We start from the raw sequence: 17,477 nt of genomic DNA, 5'->3' as shown, positions 1-17,477 counted from the left end.
CAGCGTGTTACTTTTGAGGCAAAAATATTTTGAAGCCTATTTCTAGCAGTTTTCTTGGGTTTATTGCATGCTTTTGGTATAAGGTTAGGTTGGGTGAATCTCACAAAGCCATCAAGAATGTTTTCATGTCATATTTCTTCCAAAAAATTATATTTTTAAATCTTTATTTTGCATTAATAAAATAAAGCATATTTTAGGACCATTAAGATTTTTTGCATTGCAACATTATTTTTTTTAATGACAATTAAGCATATTTTTGCCCAATTTTTCATTACTGCAAAACAGAACAAAAATCTACTTTTCATTACTCTAATGTGAAAAACATATTATTTAATTTTTGAAGTATTTATCCATCACAGTAGCATTTGTTGTACTGCCTTTAATTGATGCCCATTAAAAAAAATTTTTTTTAATGAAAATCATCATTGAAATGATTGAGAATAGAAAAAAATCTGAAGTAAAAACACCTGGATTCTTTATGGTTATAGAAATGTGTGGGGGAAATATGCTTAATTATATTGAAAGTAATGTCACAATGCAAAAAATATTCATGGTACTAAAATAGGATTTCTTTTCTTTATGTCAAATATCATTTTTATTTATTTTTAATTTTTTGGGGGGTAAAATATGACCCAGACATGTTTTCATGAGATTCACCCAGTTTAGACTTAATTAGGCAATTCTGGATGCTAATTTTAGTGTGGCTGGAGTCATCTTCCACATGCATACCTTCCATAGGCTATTCCGCAATCCTAATCAAACATCGTTAAGTATAACGGCAGCAATGCAAAGTCCAAATTATGTACTTTTCATGCCACAAAATGACCATACCACTTTTCCAAACATTAAGAGCTTAAATAAAGGGGAAGACTGGACCAATTGACTCATCATAATGTATGCGCACATAGTAATTTACACAATACCGATAACATTACAATGAAAATAAAACATAAGGGAGCTGACATGAAGTTCTTGTGTGGGCAAATGTACTGAGCAAAGCACCACACCATGAGGGCAATCTGACAAAGCAAACAGCAGCCCCTCTGTAGTTTGTACTCCAAAGTTCCCTGCTGACTGTTAACACTCACAGTAGACACTGAAAAAACACACCAAAAGCAAATACAATAGTGAACTAAGCATCTCTCACACCGGCAGCCACTGCAATGCTTCAGAGTACAAAAACAAGTAGGTCAGGCCCTCTTTGAGTACTGTCGAGTTCAGCAGTCCTCCGATATCAAATCAGATGGAGGCCGACAGGCAGGAATGGAATGCTTCCCCCCTCTCACACTTCACATAAATAGCCTGCTCTTTGGCTTGTCAAACGCAATTACCAAAGCAAACACTGGGCACCACAGGTACGAGTGTGTGACTCCAGAGAGTAGTGGCCCACAGGAAGTAGTGTGGGGACTGTCCAATCCCAGAACACAGGTCTACCTGTCAGTATCTGGGAAGATTTAGGCACTTGTGCGCCAGGCTTTTAGATGGGGGTTTGATAGAAAGATACAAGGGCAGGAACTGAGTGTACATACTGTCCAAACTCAGAATGTTTACATTGAGCAGATATGATCGAACTACAGCAAGAATGTCATCTGAGGAAGTTTTATATAGACACTGCCCGCCACCTTCATCTTTCGGAGCAAGTCCACAACACGAGGCCAGTTGTGGTCTGATTAACGTGTATACATGTTGGATAAAGCCGAGCTAATGCACAATCACATTTTCTAGGTCTGTTAGCACAGCTTCCCAAAAATTGGACTGGTACGACAGTCAGACTAAAGGGTTTACATGACATTTTTAAAGAGCAAGAGTAAACAAACTGACTGTGTGTTTGCATTTCTAACTACAAATCAGCTCTACTATACTATTAAAAACAAAAATTTATGGTTTAGTGTGTAATTTCTGCTAGTGTCCAGTGTCAGCAACAGGGACTAAAAACAAAATGTTTTTCATTTCGGTTCGTTCTGAGCAAAAACAGTATTTTTCCGTTCCGGTTCGAGTGTTCCGCTGACTCCTTTCCAATTGGTAACCGGTTAGAATGAAATAAAAGAATGTTTAATTACATTCTGGGGGAATTATCAGCATAGAAATCATAACAAGCATTGTATACAGTAGCCTATATAAAATAATGTATTTTCAATAAATGTATGCTTAATACTAAAAATATTCCCCAAAATATTTAAAATATACATCTGGCCATCTAAAGTCAAATCAATTAATAACCAAAATCTCTCTCTCCTGCATGCATGGTTTTAATACAGATGACTTTTAATGCATCATATCTAACAATAATTAAGGGAAGACCTCAATATTTTTCCTTTCATCTGGATTAATTGTGCATGCATATTTAGTAATTTTATATAGTTGCCAAAAAGGTCTTCAGGATGTCACGGAAGGCTACATCCACAACGTGCATTGAGACAAAGATCATGTTCAACTAAAGAGAGTGAAGCCCCATTTTTTGGGTTAAGTGGTGTAGTTTCCGAAAATTTACTGTGATAAACCATTTAGTACGGTGGCCGTGAAGTGCAAAACAAAACAACAAATCATAAAACACAACAGCAAATACGATAACAAAAGAGCAATTTAGAAAACACAATGGCAAGACAGAAAACACAACAGCAATTCAGTCGAAACGGAAAGGGTAGGTACCATAGCTTCTCACCTGATTGGCTGTGTGAATGAGACCTAGTCCTTTCTTCAGGATTGGTTCACTGATTATATCAAAATCCATGTCAAAAGGTCACTTATGTAAAAACTAAATAATTTGGAGTGTTTTCTCTCTCAGGAAAACAGTAACAGGAAACTTTATAACACAGAGAGTAGAAACAGAGAGCGGGAACAGTTTGTTTTAAGTACCATGTTCATCTATGGTCTCTTGGGACATCTAGTGCGTAAGGGACTGTCTTGAAATCCACAAAATGCTCTGAAACGGTGGTGGCATCCAAGCGTTCATTCAACTTGCATGTTCTAACTTAAAAAAAAAAAATTTTCTTTTTTCTTTTTCACCCAATTTGGAATACCCAATTCCCAGTGCGCTTTTAAGTCCTCGTGGTCGCGTAGTGATTCACCTCAATCCGGGTGGCAGAGGATGAATCCCAGTTGCCTCCGCGTATGAGACCATCAACCCACGCATCTTATCGCGTGGCTTATTGAGCGTGTTGCCACGGAGACATAGCGTGTGTGGAGGCTTCACGCCATCCACCACCGCATCTGCGCTCAACTCACCACGCACCCCACCGAGAACGAACCACATTATGGTGACCACAAGGAGGTTACCCCATGTGACTCTATCCTCCCTAGCAACCGGGCCAATTTGGTTGCTTAGGAGACCTGGATGGAGTCACTCAGGACACCCTGGGATTCGAACTAGCGAACTCCAGGGGTGGTAGCCAGCGTCTTTTACCACTGAGCTACCCAGGCCCCCTTAAAAAACGCTGTTGTTTACAAAATGTTTTTTTAAATCAATATGATTAAAGTTCCAGTTGCTGCCAGTGGATAGATTTTCCAAGTATATCTAATTATATGGATACAGTATTCAATTATTTTAGAAAAAACACCACTATAAAATTCATCAAGATGTAATTTTTATATTACAAAGGTTGTAGCAGGCTGCCAGTGGTGTGAATGACCAACTTACATTGTTTTTTTTGTTTTGTTTTTTATTTAAAAAAAATAAAAAAATAATACTGTATATGTATAATTCCACATCCTGATAAGTCAGCATATCTAATAGCAGCCTTCTTCAACCTTTACAATATGAAAATAATACCTTGATAATAAAAAATTAAAATTTAAAAAAAAAAAAAAATGTGTTTATGTTAGAATATGCAATATCAGCATTTTAGCAGTTTGTGGAATTTTTAGATGGTCCCTTACACACCGTAGATGAACATCATACTTAAAACTATCTTTTCCCACTTGCTGTTTTTGCTCTCTGTGTTATAAAGTGTCCCATTACGGTTTTACTGAGTGACAAACCACTCACAGTTTTCAGTAATTGAGCATTTGGAATGAATTTTGAAACAATCGTGCATGTGGGCAGATAACCAGTCCTGAGGAAAGGAGTAGGTATTCTCCACAGTGCCAATCTGGTGAGAAGCTATGGACTAAATTTCTATTGTGTTTTCTGTCTTGCTGTTGTGTTTTCTGATTTGCTGTTGTGTTTTTGGATTTGGTGTTGTGTTTTCTGATTTGCTCTTTTGTTTTCGGATTTGCCGTTGAGCTTTTAGATTTGTTGTTTTGTTTTGCACTTCACAGCCACCGTAATTTAGTCTTTGGTTTCATTAAAAAAGTATCTGAATGAAATTAACCGGTTATCAACCAGTTACCAGCATTTAAAAATAAAGTTTTCACTCCAGAACAATTGAAAGTGCCTTTGTTCTCTTTTCTGGTCATGTTCTGCAGAAAATAAACAGTCGGTTTTTGTTCCTTGAACCGTTTTTAGTCCGTAGTCACCAAATGGAACTGCAAAAATAATGACTGTTCAGTGTTGGGGAATTAAAGAAAAGTAGCGATGCTATTAACTTAACTACTTTTTTTTTTGTAGCGTGACAATAGCTCAGCTCTTTTCACAATAGTATAGCTTTTCCAATAACAAGCTACATTTTCTAGTGAGTAGCACCATAGCATCACAAGACTAATTACTCCAAGGGAGTAATCAAACATGCTCACCTAAATCATCCTTTCTCATGTAGCGCTGGGAAAACCAAATAATTTCAGTCAATCGGTTCTTTGGGACAGTTCATGTAAATGAACAGGTTACAATAAACGATTGCCTTATATTCAGCATTGGGAACTCTAATTCATTTACTATACATGAATCGAATGAAAGAACTGACTCACTAAAATGAATCACAGTTAATCACATATGATTCACTTGCAGCCTTAAAGGGACTTGAAAAATGCTGTATATTGCTGCTGTTTATCACTATATTTCGATTCAGTTATATAAAATAGGGTGTTTTCTAGTTTTTGAGTGTATATTAGATATGTTCAATTGAATTTTGTCACCCTGTTTAGCCATGTAATTAAGCAAAACTGTAGTAACCATTGTGTTTTTCTAGAAACCATGGTTTTGACACAATTTGCCATGATTTTACAACAGGAATAATGTGATATCCATATAGTTACCATTGTTTTACTATAGTAATACTATAGTAACCATGACTGTATTGACCAAGGTTAATTTTGTGGTTACTATGGTTTTAATGCAAATAGCCAACCATGGTTAAACTCTGGTTACTGTAGTACAATCATGGTTAATTTTCATGAGGGAATGTCACCCTAATTAAATGCATAAATATATCAGGTGATATTATTGAATTATGTCATTAGAACTGATTGCAGAATTAAATGAAAAAAATCTGATTGTCATAAATCTAAAAAATCTTTTTTTATATTCAGCTTCAGTGCTGTTAAATAGTTTTTGTTAGTATCTTGTAGTGTAGATAACAAGTTTTTTAAAAGAGTAGCTTGACTGTAGTTTAACTACTTTTAAGTTTTAAGTAACCTGTCGCTTGGGACACTAGAGTTTTAAGTTACAGTTACCCAGCACTGTTACTGTTTTTAAACAGGTTTCCTAAACACTCCACCTATTTCTGATTAGTTGAAAACACAGATAGTCATTGGTTCCAATGTTGCCATGTCAGGCTGGTTGGGATGCTTAAACAAAAGCAATGTTATGATGGCGCCACAGCGTCAAAATGTTTATCATTTCCATGGGAATCAACCTGTGAAAAGCGTACTCTTATTTGACTCTGCATATAAAGCTACGAAATGAGAAAGTATTTTAACACCAACAAAATTATCTACTTCAACTCAAAGTTGCAATTCATGAAAAGCAGCTTATGAAACATCTTGGCAGCCACGGTGCATATTTTCAGCTGCTTTCTGGGCAGCAATTATAAATACCAGGAATGTTGGAGATCAAAGGGGATCACAGGACTGTAGCACCTTACCCAGTTTACCCGTCAGGTCAGTGGAGTACTCGGTTTCGCCAGCTGGTCTAGCACCTTCCCTCCCAGCGCTCCCAGTGTCATCTAAAGAGAGAAAAAGAATATAGTGTTTACATATAAAAATACATGAGAATGAACTCTGAGAGGCTGACTGTCATGCATATTTATGTTCAATCCCATAATTCTTTAGCCAAATCAGTGCAAAGCTTCACCACCTAAACAAAAATACACAACTGTCGCTTGATCAGTTGATGAAAGAACGAACATGATACTGTAGCCGAGAGCTTTCAAATGCCAACGCTGCAGTTCAGGACTTGAGAATGTCAGAATAAGAGGATTTAAGGGCACTAAAAAATCCAACAACCAATCCATTTTATGATTACAAAAGGTTAAATAAATAATAATACTATTAATAATTTACAGATTACATTAAAGACAGTGTGTAATGTTTGTGCCTCTAGTGACACCAAACAAATGTAAAAAATAACTCCTGTCTCCGAGCAAGTTTTCCAAACACTTCCCCCATCTTCCTTTAGTTGATTTGATTTTGTTTTCAATGCAATTAACTGCACACAACCTCAACAGATCACAATTCTACTTTTTGTTTTGAGCTACATGTTATATCTTCTCATCACAGTACCAGTAGATACATTCAGGGAAAACATCTAAAGTCACACGTGATGGAGAGTGAAAATTATGACTGGAAATCTGAGGCCCATCTGCTCTAGTTACAACCCCTGCTCATCCATTCACCACATGACTGGCATTTTCAGGCCTGTCAGCCCTTTGAATCTGTCGGCGGGGTGGTTTGATCTGAGAATGTACACAGTTTAACACTCCTGCAGGAGAGGTTCCAATCCGGGCAAAGGAAAACAGGCTCAATGCTGGGCTAACAGCTTAATTACTATGGCTCAAGATCTACTCTTACCATTCACTGAGCCCCTCATGTACAGTCAATCTACACATAGCTCTTTTGTTCAGATCAGGCTTACACTCACTGGAATGATTGTGCATAAATTTTCATTGGCGCAATATAACTCTGAGTTTGTAATGTTGTAAAAGCTTGGGTCTTAGTTCTGCACCTGAGCCAATTTTCTAACATCCATAACATATATAGTGCTCTTTAAGCTCATAAAACATACACAATAAAGGTGACTGAGTAAAAAACCTGGTTTGATTCATGGAAAGTCAAAAAATCTAAAGGGTTTCTAAACCAAACATACTCCTGTTTCCCGTTCATTAAGGTGAAGTGACACCGCAGCATGCTGCATTTCACACGTCGACCAACTAGGCGCATTCACAATTCTGAACAAGCTCAGTATGACTGAGATGTTTGCTTAACCCTTCAGTTTGTTTGCTTTCAAGTCTGCAGTAGAGAAGGTGGTAGAAAACAGGCTTTTTTCCATTGGAAATCTGATTCCAGGGCCTTTCTCCGTTGGGTTTTCCACCAAATTTGTGGCCTTCCAGTTTTAATGTTTGTAGGTGAGGTCTTGGGGTGGTGAATTGCAGAGCTGGTGCCCTTCTCTGCTCACTGGAAAGCCACACCAGGAGTTTCTGTGTATTTTGGCAGAGGCCAATACACCGTTCTAGAGCCAAAGTCCCTTGCAAAGCATGAAACGTCCAACTTGGCTTTGTCACGTCTGTCAGGGGTAGCAAAAACCTATGGGTGTCAAAGATTTATTGCTCTTGCATATTCCAAAACAACATTACAGAACACAACATGCTAATTATGCTGTCATTCTTTACATCTTTGGTATAGTCGGCAATGAAACCGGAGACAGTTTAGAGACAACCCACATAAGCTAAACCTTGACAGGAAAGACAATACAAGGCACTAGCCGTTAGCCGTTACCTTGGCTTTGATTTACGGTATTCCAGCACTAGCTTATGGAAACCATTACCGACTCTGCTTCTACACAGCTCTGTATTAACAGCCAGCTCTAAACTGTGAAAATTTATGGGCCATGGTCACAGCAGAGACGTTACTACATTACTGACTACAGACTAACCTGAAAATGAATAACACTAAGAGGCTGACAGATTAACTGCCTGTCAAGCATATTTATGTTCGATCGCACAAATGTATCTTTTGGCCACTGCATATTTGAGGCTAGAAAGACCTCACTCGTGTTACTTTAGAAGGTGGACGTTTCGCAATACGAAAAACTACATCCTAGCCCAAACATCACTGTTTTTGGATTAGCGAAACTTTGAAATTTAACTCCGCCAACATTAACTAAACATGAACTTTTTTGTTTGAACATCAGGGACGACTTAAACTTGGACAAGCTGTATGAAGATTCCTGTCTCACTGTGTGTGATTCATCAATGCACTTTTTCCCAAATAATAGATTTTTTTTTTTGTCTTTGTATTCAGTGCGATTAATTATATAAAAAAGAATGTGTTTTTTAATGCAATTCATAATTCCCTCTGAATGTCTGCCGCAATAATTTAATGTCTTTGAATGATCTGAATGATTAGATTTATAATATACATTACATTTATAATAATTATAATTATTTTGATGATTATTTGTTGAATTATCTTTATTTTGGGGCTTTTTTCACCAAAATATTGATATGTGATTAACTGCAATAATTTGATCAATAATAATAAATGTGTATATATATATATATATATATATATATATATATATATATATATATATATATATATATAAAATCTTAATTAAAAAAATTACTCGATTGACAATTACTTCGTAATCTTTCATCAAAATGTAATGTAATGTACTTGCTCCGCCTCTGAAATTACTTTCCTTTGCGGCTGACATTACCGAGACCACTTTCAAACGATGGACTTCATTCTGGTATGGATCACCCACTTTTCATGATTCAACCAATTACCAAAGATAAAATCAAGTCCCCCTCTTTTTAAATAATTGTACATCCTGTTTCATTTGGATAACCAAATAGGTTATTAAATTGAAGTAAAACGGGTTGTAAAAATGGGTTAAAACCCCTCGGAACAGTTAAACAGCCAGTAGCTCACTATTTAATTAAAAGTAACCCAAAAGTTCTTCTGCCAACTCTATTTTAATGGTCACCTATTGCTATTCATAAATGTGGTTACACAATTATATAACAGCATCTGGAGAGTTTCTAGAAGGTACAAAAGACTATTGAGATCATTCTCTGATTTGCTCCAGCAGCTTCAACATCGGCCTGTTCCATAACGTCAACTTCCTATTGACTCTGAGTCCGGCTGATCACCTACAGTCATTACTGCTTTGGCACAATCCCTAACAATCCCGCGCCTGAATCCATGCTCCGGCTGTGGAGAAGCAGGCAGATTTAGCAAGGCCTTCTTTCTCCGAACTAAGAACTGACCCTGCATTGAGTGTTTCCGTTTGTCTTTTAAGGATTACCGGAGCAGAGGGAAAAGCAAATACTCTGGCTGGGACTGTGTCTACCCTCAGGGGTTTCATGAACACCAGCCAAATGCATACGATGAAAGGAAAAGTAAGGGAAGACCTGGCCGGTGTCCTACCTGGAAATACATTTGCGTTATTACAAATAAAACGCAAGTAGAAATAACAAAATAATCTAGGGTGAATTCATTAGTATTTCAGAGCAAAAACCTGCATCTTAACATTTTAACATTTATGGATTGCCCCCATTCACTTGCTTTGTAAGTGCCTCACTGTAACCTTGATTTTTGCTTCTTTTTTGTTTGTTTTTTTAAAGAAAAGGAGGGATAACTTGAAACTTTTTTTTATGGTAATCCACATTATGCCACAGATGCCGTCGATTGAGCTTAACTTTGATTGAACCCAGACTATTTCTTTAAGGCTTACTGGGTGAACTAAAAACTATAACGAAATGCATTGATGATTTTATTCTGCTAAGGTGTTGCTATAATGGTATTTCTGCTGTTTGAGCACAACTCAACACAGACAGTGCATGCAAATAAACAACGCTATCAGCAGGCGCAATTAATTTTGAGTGAATTGCCCTCTCTGTATCCATGTAATCCTTAGAACTTACTGGTGTGATTTAAAACAACAAAAAGCTCATTTTCATACTAAACATAGACAAAAGTACGTTTGCATTATTGGTGAAGCTCTGCATTTAAAAATAATATAATTCTACAAAATATGAAATCAAAAAATATGAAAGAAATGCCAATAGTATGATTTTTCTTTTTTTTTCTTTTTCTCTACACTAAAACACTGAGCACAAATGAGAGAATGTTTGGGAACTGTAGTCTGAAATAACAAACATTCCACACTTTCCAAACGAAAGGACCCCACGCCCCCAAACACAGCCCCATTCCCCTGATTACCTTCCAATCTAAAAAGCAAACTGAAACGTCCATTTCTGTGCATTCATGTGTGTGATGATGTACTACTTTGTTCAAATTTTAAATGTGTGCAGAGCTCTTGACCGGCTTGTAACAACAGGGGTTTGATCGAATACGATTGGTGGGCTCAGCGGTAATTGTGGCCACCTGTGATAGGATAAAAGGAAACCTGCTTTACAGCGGGTGCTGTGGGCTGGGGGAGCACACAGAACTCTAGGTTCCTGAGTGCCAATTTCTTTCCTTGCTTATGACTAGATCCCTTCAGGTTTTAGAAACTGTTCAAAATGGACCAATTAACAGAATTAAATTACAAAACTAAATACATTATTTTGCATTTCATTAAAGTTTGTGTCAGAATGTCTTAACTTTTGGCAGTCTGGTTAAAAAAGAAGGAGAATAGTGGTTGATGTCGCTTGTGGTTCAGTCATCTTCATCTACAATTGAAATAGAAGGTTGAGTACCATTGCATTGTGTGATACAGTTCTACGCAGATCTATGCATACAGTATATACTGCAGAAATACTGTGGTAAGAGTAGTATGCTAGTACGCTATTCCGATTATTTCCTTCATAGATTACATCAGCTTATATGAACTCTTCCCAATATAATAATCTAATTATGGATAATTATGGAAACTAATAATGAAATGTTGAATAGGGTCTGTGCTACAATTGTGTATCTGTAGTCTGGTGCACTCTTTGCCAACATCAGCACACTGCGACAGTTGTACAGCACATTCTCGTCATGTCTGCATTCAGCGTCTGCTTTATATAATGTTCACACTTCATTTATACGCCAAAAAATATGAAAGCTGAAGCAATTCTAACTTTCTGTCAGTATGGATGGACTGCTGTTCTCAGTGTATCTTCACTCCATTAGCAGTAGGAGGAATAGCTAAGACCACTGTGTGTACACACACACATTAAAGCACATTCAAAGAAGGATTCATTGTGTTACTCCTCACAAAACAAGATTTTAGGTACGAGAAAGCCTCTACTCTAGCATGCTGAGAGAGATAAAGACGTCCCATCTCGAATCCAAAGCCCTGGTGTTTGTACACTAATTAAGCAGAGGAACTAAAAGTACTAAGGAAACCTTAGAGTGGCAGCCATGTAACTCTAAAACACATCCATAAAACATCCCTTTGTAATGACAAGGGCAAGCTGGCACACATTCTCCGCAGTGCCAGGTTGAAAGCCGCTTAATGGCTTCTCTCCATGCTGAGCTGTCAAGACAAAACCAAGTTTGTGGAAGATGTTGAAGAGGATTCGCCGAAGGTTTCCAGGGGGTTGGCAAAAGACCCTGCTTCCACTGTCCATGCTCAGTGTCCCAGCTGCCTGCCTGTAACTCTAGCAAACATCAAGGACAGAACGGAGCTTTACCGAATTAACATATCTCACATATTGATCGTGCGGAGCCCCCTTTGAAACTGACACCTCCTCCCTTGCACTTTGAACTGGCCTCTGTTCGCCCAAATTATTTCAGAATAAAAAGGCATTGAAGGAGCAAGACGTGGAGTGTCAGTTACTCGCAGGCTAAATAAAATCAAGTCAACAGAAATTGTGTATGTCGCTTAACTGCACTCAAAATGACACTTGGAAACTGGCTAAGTTTAACAGATAATGGTGAATTTGCAAGGAAGGTCTAGGCTGTACAAGGCTGTTTAATCTTTATCCAAGAAAATGGTTAAAGACCCCATAAAATGGGAGTTTTGTGGCTTTTAGTTCATTAACCTTTAGCAGATGTTTATATTTAAAATGTACAGTCTTTCTCCTCTGGAAAAATGGAGTAAATATATTGATGACTCATACTGCACTCACTCATTTTGTCCAATTAAATGCTCTCTAGAATGAGAATGTCTCTCGCTTAAATACCACCTATTTGTAACTTAAGGGTATTAGCTATTATAAAAAAAAAAAGGGACATGCCCTTTAATATGTCATGCCCCAATTTAAAACAGAAAATAATGTATGTCAACAGAAGAATGGAGTATTTAAAGGTATGGTATGTAATTTCTGCACCTCTATCTTCACCAAATGGAATTGCAAAAATAATTAGTTTTCAAACAGGTTTCCCAAATACTGTCCCCATCTGACTTTGGCCGCAAAAACAGATAGTCCCGCCCCAAACTTACTCCATTGGTTAAGTCAACGTTGCTTTAATGGTCGAGTCAGTATGCTCAAATAAACTGGTTATGCTTACTTAAAAAGCATACTTAGGGTGTGTTCACACTTGGCAGGTTTGGTTCGATTAAAACAAACTCTGGTGCGATTGCTTTATTAGTGCGGTTCATTTGAACAAGTGTGAACGCTGTCACCCGAACCTTGGTGCACACCAAACAAGCGCACCGAGACCACCTGAATAGTGGGTCTCGGTCTGCTTCCAAACGAACTCTGGTGCGGTTCGACTGATATATGAACGCAACATGGACCAAAGACATCTAAACGGACCAAAAACAGGAAGTAATTTGCCTAATACTGACCTCAAGCATACCTGGAGCTATGTTGCCCATTACAGTTCGGTGCAGGCATCGGAACCACCGTCAGCCGTCCTTGCAGCATATCTTCATTTGTGTGTGCAACGGAGGAATTCCTGGTGTTGTTTTGACTCTTTTACACATTTTATTAGCTCTTTGTTTGTTCTCAGCTGGTAAAAATACCACCATATATACATACGTATATAAATATAACGAGTGCATTACGCCCAGCGGCCAGCATTGTTTTGGATGTTCGGCAAGTTCCGTCAAAATATATACGTCATAAAAGCTGTCCAATCAGGTTGTGACTTTTTCCTGTTGCCTTTGGTTTTGTATCGTTAGGTTCGGTGTTAAAAATGCCAGTGTGAACACTAAGCGAACCAGGACTAAATGTATCATTTTCTTTTTTGGTCTTCTAAAAAATCAAATTTATTTTGACTTGTCCCTCTTAATAAAAAAAGAAAAAAGAAAAAAAAAAGGCAAAAATGTAGGTTACAGTGAGGCACTTACATTGGAAGTGAATGGGGCAAAACTGTAAATGTTAAAATAGTGTTTCAAAAGTATCGCCACAAGACTTAAACAAAATGCATGTTAACATGATTTTAGTGTGATAAAATTGCTTGCTAACATTTTCTGTGTAAAGTTATATTCAATTTTACAACTTCATTGCCATGACAATGCAACGCTGTAAACACTCTAATCCCGGTAAACGACAATTTCAACAACTTTACAGCTCAAATAATACACAAGTTTTAACAGAAGTATTAATGCAAGTGCTTTTGTAAAATTATAAGCTTCAAATTTCTGCCTTAAAACCTTGCATAAACCGCCCCAATTACTTCATAAGTGCCTCACTATAAGCTTGATTTAGCTTCTTTTTTAATTAAAAAATAAAATAACATTTGTAAGAAAAGCAGGAACAAGTATAAATTAGTTTTTGGTGGTTATCAACATTATGCCACAAATCCTGTCGATTGAGCTTAACTAGTATTGAACCCGGAATATTCCTTTAACATTGATCAAAATTACACTCTTCACATTTACATAGGTGCTTAGAAAAGTAATATTATACCTTACAGGCCCGAGGTAAAATAAAGTTTTGGACTCACGTTTAGCAAATCATTCCATGTCCTAATTTCAATTGATTTAATTTGTTAGACGCTCGTATTTGCTGTTTCAGCTCTTAGAGGTCAAGATCGATTGTATAAATTCAAGCCTCCAATAAAGAAATTGAAGTCAACGTTCAAACTTAAAAGTGTTGTTTCAAGCATGTAAAAATGCCAGAAATAGTAGTCCTTGATGTTGTCAATCAGCACATATTTTCAGAATTAGTCTGCAGCAACACCTCCTCACCTTTGAGGCTGTCAGAATGATATGATAGAAAAATAGATGGTGCCAAATCTGTTGAGTTTCTGCCTATCAACAACATATGTCCAGAGCTTCACTCCACTGTTTCAACCCCCTCCCAATCTTGAGCTGCTCACAGAGTTGTACTGAGTGTTCCAGTCACACAGATTGAACATAATGCCAGCAGCCATATCACCTTGTAGCTCAAGACCAGCTGCCCACTGAAGCCAAGCAGGATATAGTCTGGTCATTACCTGGATGGGAGACCTCCTGGAGAAAACTCAGGTTGCTGCTGGAAGAGGTATTAGGGAAGTCAGCAGGCGGTGCTCACCCTGCGGTCTGTGTGGGTCCTTATGCCCCAGTATAGTGACGGGGACACTATACTGTAAAAAAACACTGTTCTTTGGATGAGACGTTAAACCGAGGTCCTGACTCTCTGTGGTCATTAAAAATCCCAGGGCACTTCTCGTAAATAGTAGGGGTGTAACCCTGGTGTCCTGGCCAAATTCCCCCCATTGGCCCTTCTCAATCATGGCCTGTTAATAATCCCCATCTATTAATTGGCTCTATCACTCCACCACACACCAATAGATGATGTGTGGCTAGCGTACTGGCGCACTGTGGCTGCCATTGCATCATCCAGGTGGATGCTGCACACTGGTGGTGGTTGAGGAGGGTCCCCTGTTCACTGTGTAAAATGCTTTGAGTGTAGTGTCAGAAAAGCACTATATAAATGTAATGTTCATTTATTCATTAATTCATAATACAGTGTGGGTTTTTAACTCAAAGAATATCAAAGAATACCTTGGGGGAAAAAAGGGGGGAAATGTTGGCGACACTGGCTTTAGTCCACAAACTGTAAATTTAACTACACAAGTGTCTTTTTGTGAACACATTTAAGGAATTCTTTAAATAAACTGACGGTGTGTTAGTTATGCACTCAGTGCAAACAAAAAGAGTGTGAAAAACTGCTTTTGATCCAAGCGTAATTACAGCAATCCATCAAACTCACCGCAGGCATCATTTTCAAGTTGCTAACATCGGTGAAGGGTTTTTGATTGATTTAAATGTTTAAATATGGCTTGGGGAAAAAAGTGGAAAATCTGATTTCAAAAGATGCATCACCCATTTGCAACAAGACTCAAACAATTAGATGGTATAAGTGCAGAATGTTACAGCAATAAGCCACAAGAGACCCTACATTACAGTGATTTAAGTAGGACTCGGCGATATATCAAATATTCACGATATAATCGTGATGATTTTAATGTGCCTTTTATTTGCCCATTAAGTTTCATATAGTACATCAGTAGACTAATTCAGGGCTTTATAATTGATCAAAATAACATCAAAATGACAATATGGTCATGTGTGATGATTAAACTGCAAAAGGCACGCGCATGGCTGATGGGCTTGTGTATTTAATGCTTTTAGAGCAGTTTACATGCATTGTGAAAGAAAATTACTGCAGGTTCAAGTCTTCGTGGAATTCCAAATATTAGTAACTGCTATAAGGTTATACAAATCTACAATCGCGGAACAGCATAACAGAAAAGCATTTCAGAAAATCAGATGCAGAACTGACTGTCACAAACACATAAAACTTTCAGTTTCAATATAAAAGCTCCTGGTAAAGATCAAGTAAATACAACAACACTTTCAGTGTCAAAATACAAGCTCCAGGTGAAGTAATAGGATAGGAATATATAACTTTTTTATATAAAACAAATCTTATCTTCAAAAAAATAATACTAATTCAGTATTAAATGATAATAATAGACTTTACTGGGTCCCATAGTAATAACTTAGTATTATTTAGTATATGCAATATTCAACTGGGTTCCAAAATATAGTGGTAGATTTTGCACACCTTGTTTACAAGAAAATGTTTTAGTGAAAATATAAGGTAAATAATGCTTTTTATTAGGAATGTGCAGCAAAGCCATTATCTGTATTTGTATCTGTATCTGTTCATATGACAAAATGATCTGTATCTGTATTCGGATAGAATCGGGTGTGGGCGGGACTTTAAATAGAATTGCGTCAAAACTAAATTAAACGCTCATTTGTAAGTATTACTCTTACATTTATAGTTTCTATTCATAAAATATGCCTTGTATATGCCTTTTCATATTAATAGCCTAATAATAATAATAATAATTTGTATTATTATTTTTATTATTAAACAATTAATATTTAAAAATATTATTTTATTATTTTATTTTTTTCTTACCAGCTGAAGATGAATTTGTAGGCTACATTAACTGTGGAATATGTTGTTAACTGTGGTTTCTCCTGGTATTTCAGATATTAATATCTGCATGAAACAGAATTTTTTGTTTGTCTGTGCATGTATAACAACATTATTCTGGAGGCAAGCGAAAGCGAAATGTGAAATGTCAAGTACACATTTTGCAGTGAATAATAAATACAAATTCAAACATTAAAAGAAATTAAAATAAAATCAATATAGCCTACAAACAGGTGAAAGTCCCGTAAGTCTATCAGGAATTTTTACGATAGGACACCACTATTTATTTAAATAATAATAATAATAAATGTTAAATATAGCACCTTACCAGAGTTCAAGAACACAACATTTTCAAATTTAGCAAAGTTTAAAGGAGGAAAAGAAAAAAAAAGAGAGCATGTTTCAGTTTCTTCATTTTACATAAGGAGGAATATTCCTAATAGATGAATACTCTATGGAGCATTTAAACCTTTATGGAGCATTTCAACCTTAATCACTGATGTGGATACAAATGTGGTCAACTTTAAGAGATGGAAAGACTAGCTCTGACATTAAATCACTGTTTGGATAAAATTATGGTTTCCCTAATTAAAAAACAAACAAACACTTTTTAGCCATTTCAGAACAAAAACATAATTATTGAGATATATATTGAATATCATCTATAGGCTGAAAAATATTGAGATATAATTTTTGTAGCCATATCGCCCAGCCCTACAGCTAAGGTGTATATGGTTAAGCATGACGCAAATAATACTATAATACAATACTTCCAGCAAGTAATTTAATTCATCAGCCAAAGTGTAGTCTGGTTATGCTTGGCAGATTAAAACGGAGGCAATCAATATGACACAAAAGACACCATTGTTCAATTAAGAGTAACATTATAATTAATATTAATTGGAATAAACAATTCTTCCACCACATTGAAACCTTTTATGGATACAAAACATCTTAACTACTTGGCACATTAATATAGGATGTACAGTCACAAGTGTGCGTTTATTGGCTATTTTACTAATACTGATTCAAACTTAGGTCACTGAATCAGAATTTAGAGTCAAAACCATTCATTTAAAAAAATTCTGTGGTAACACTCGATAAATGTTAATTTCTAAATATACAATA

At 36.6% G+C, this 17,477-nt stretch overlaps 1 protein-coding gene across 3 annotated transcripts in view; it reads right to left on the bottom strand.

Annotated features, from left to right (window-relative positions):
- The window catches only part of LOC127417727 (fibroblast growth factor receptor-like 1), a 78,019-nt gene that overhangs the window by 3,164 nt on the left and 57,378 nt on the right, over nt 1-17,477 (bottom strand). For all 3 annotated transcript variants that reach the window (XM_051657910.1, XM_051657912.1, XM_051657911.1), the window contains exon 4: nt 5,958-6,038. In XM_051657910.1, coding sequence (XP_051513870.1) covers nt 5,958-6,038 — 81 coding nt within the window. The remainder of the gene's footprint in view (nt 1-5,957; nt 6,039-17,477) is intronic.

The sequence above is a fragment of the Myxocyprinus asiaticus genome, chromosome 27 (genome assembly GCF_019703515.2).
Source record: "Myxocyprinus asiaticus isolate MX2 ecotype Aquarium Trade chromosome 27, UBuf_Myxa_2, whole genome shotgun sequence".
Classification (NCBI taxonomy): Eukaryota; Metazoa; Chordata; class Actinopteri; order Cypriniformes; family Catostomidae; genus Myxocyprinus; species Myxocyprinus asiaticus.
This window is presented reverse-complemented; position numbering and strand designations above follow the sequence as displayed.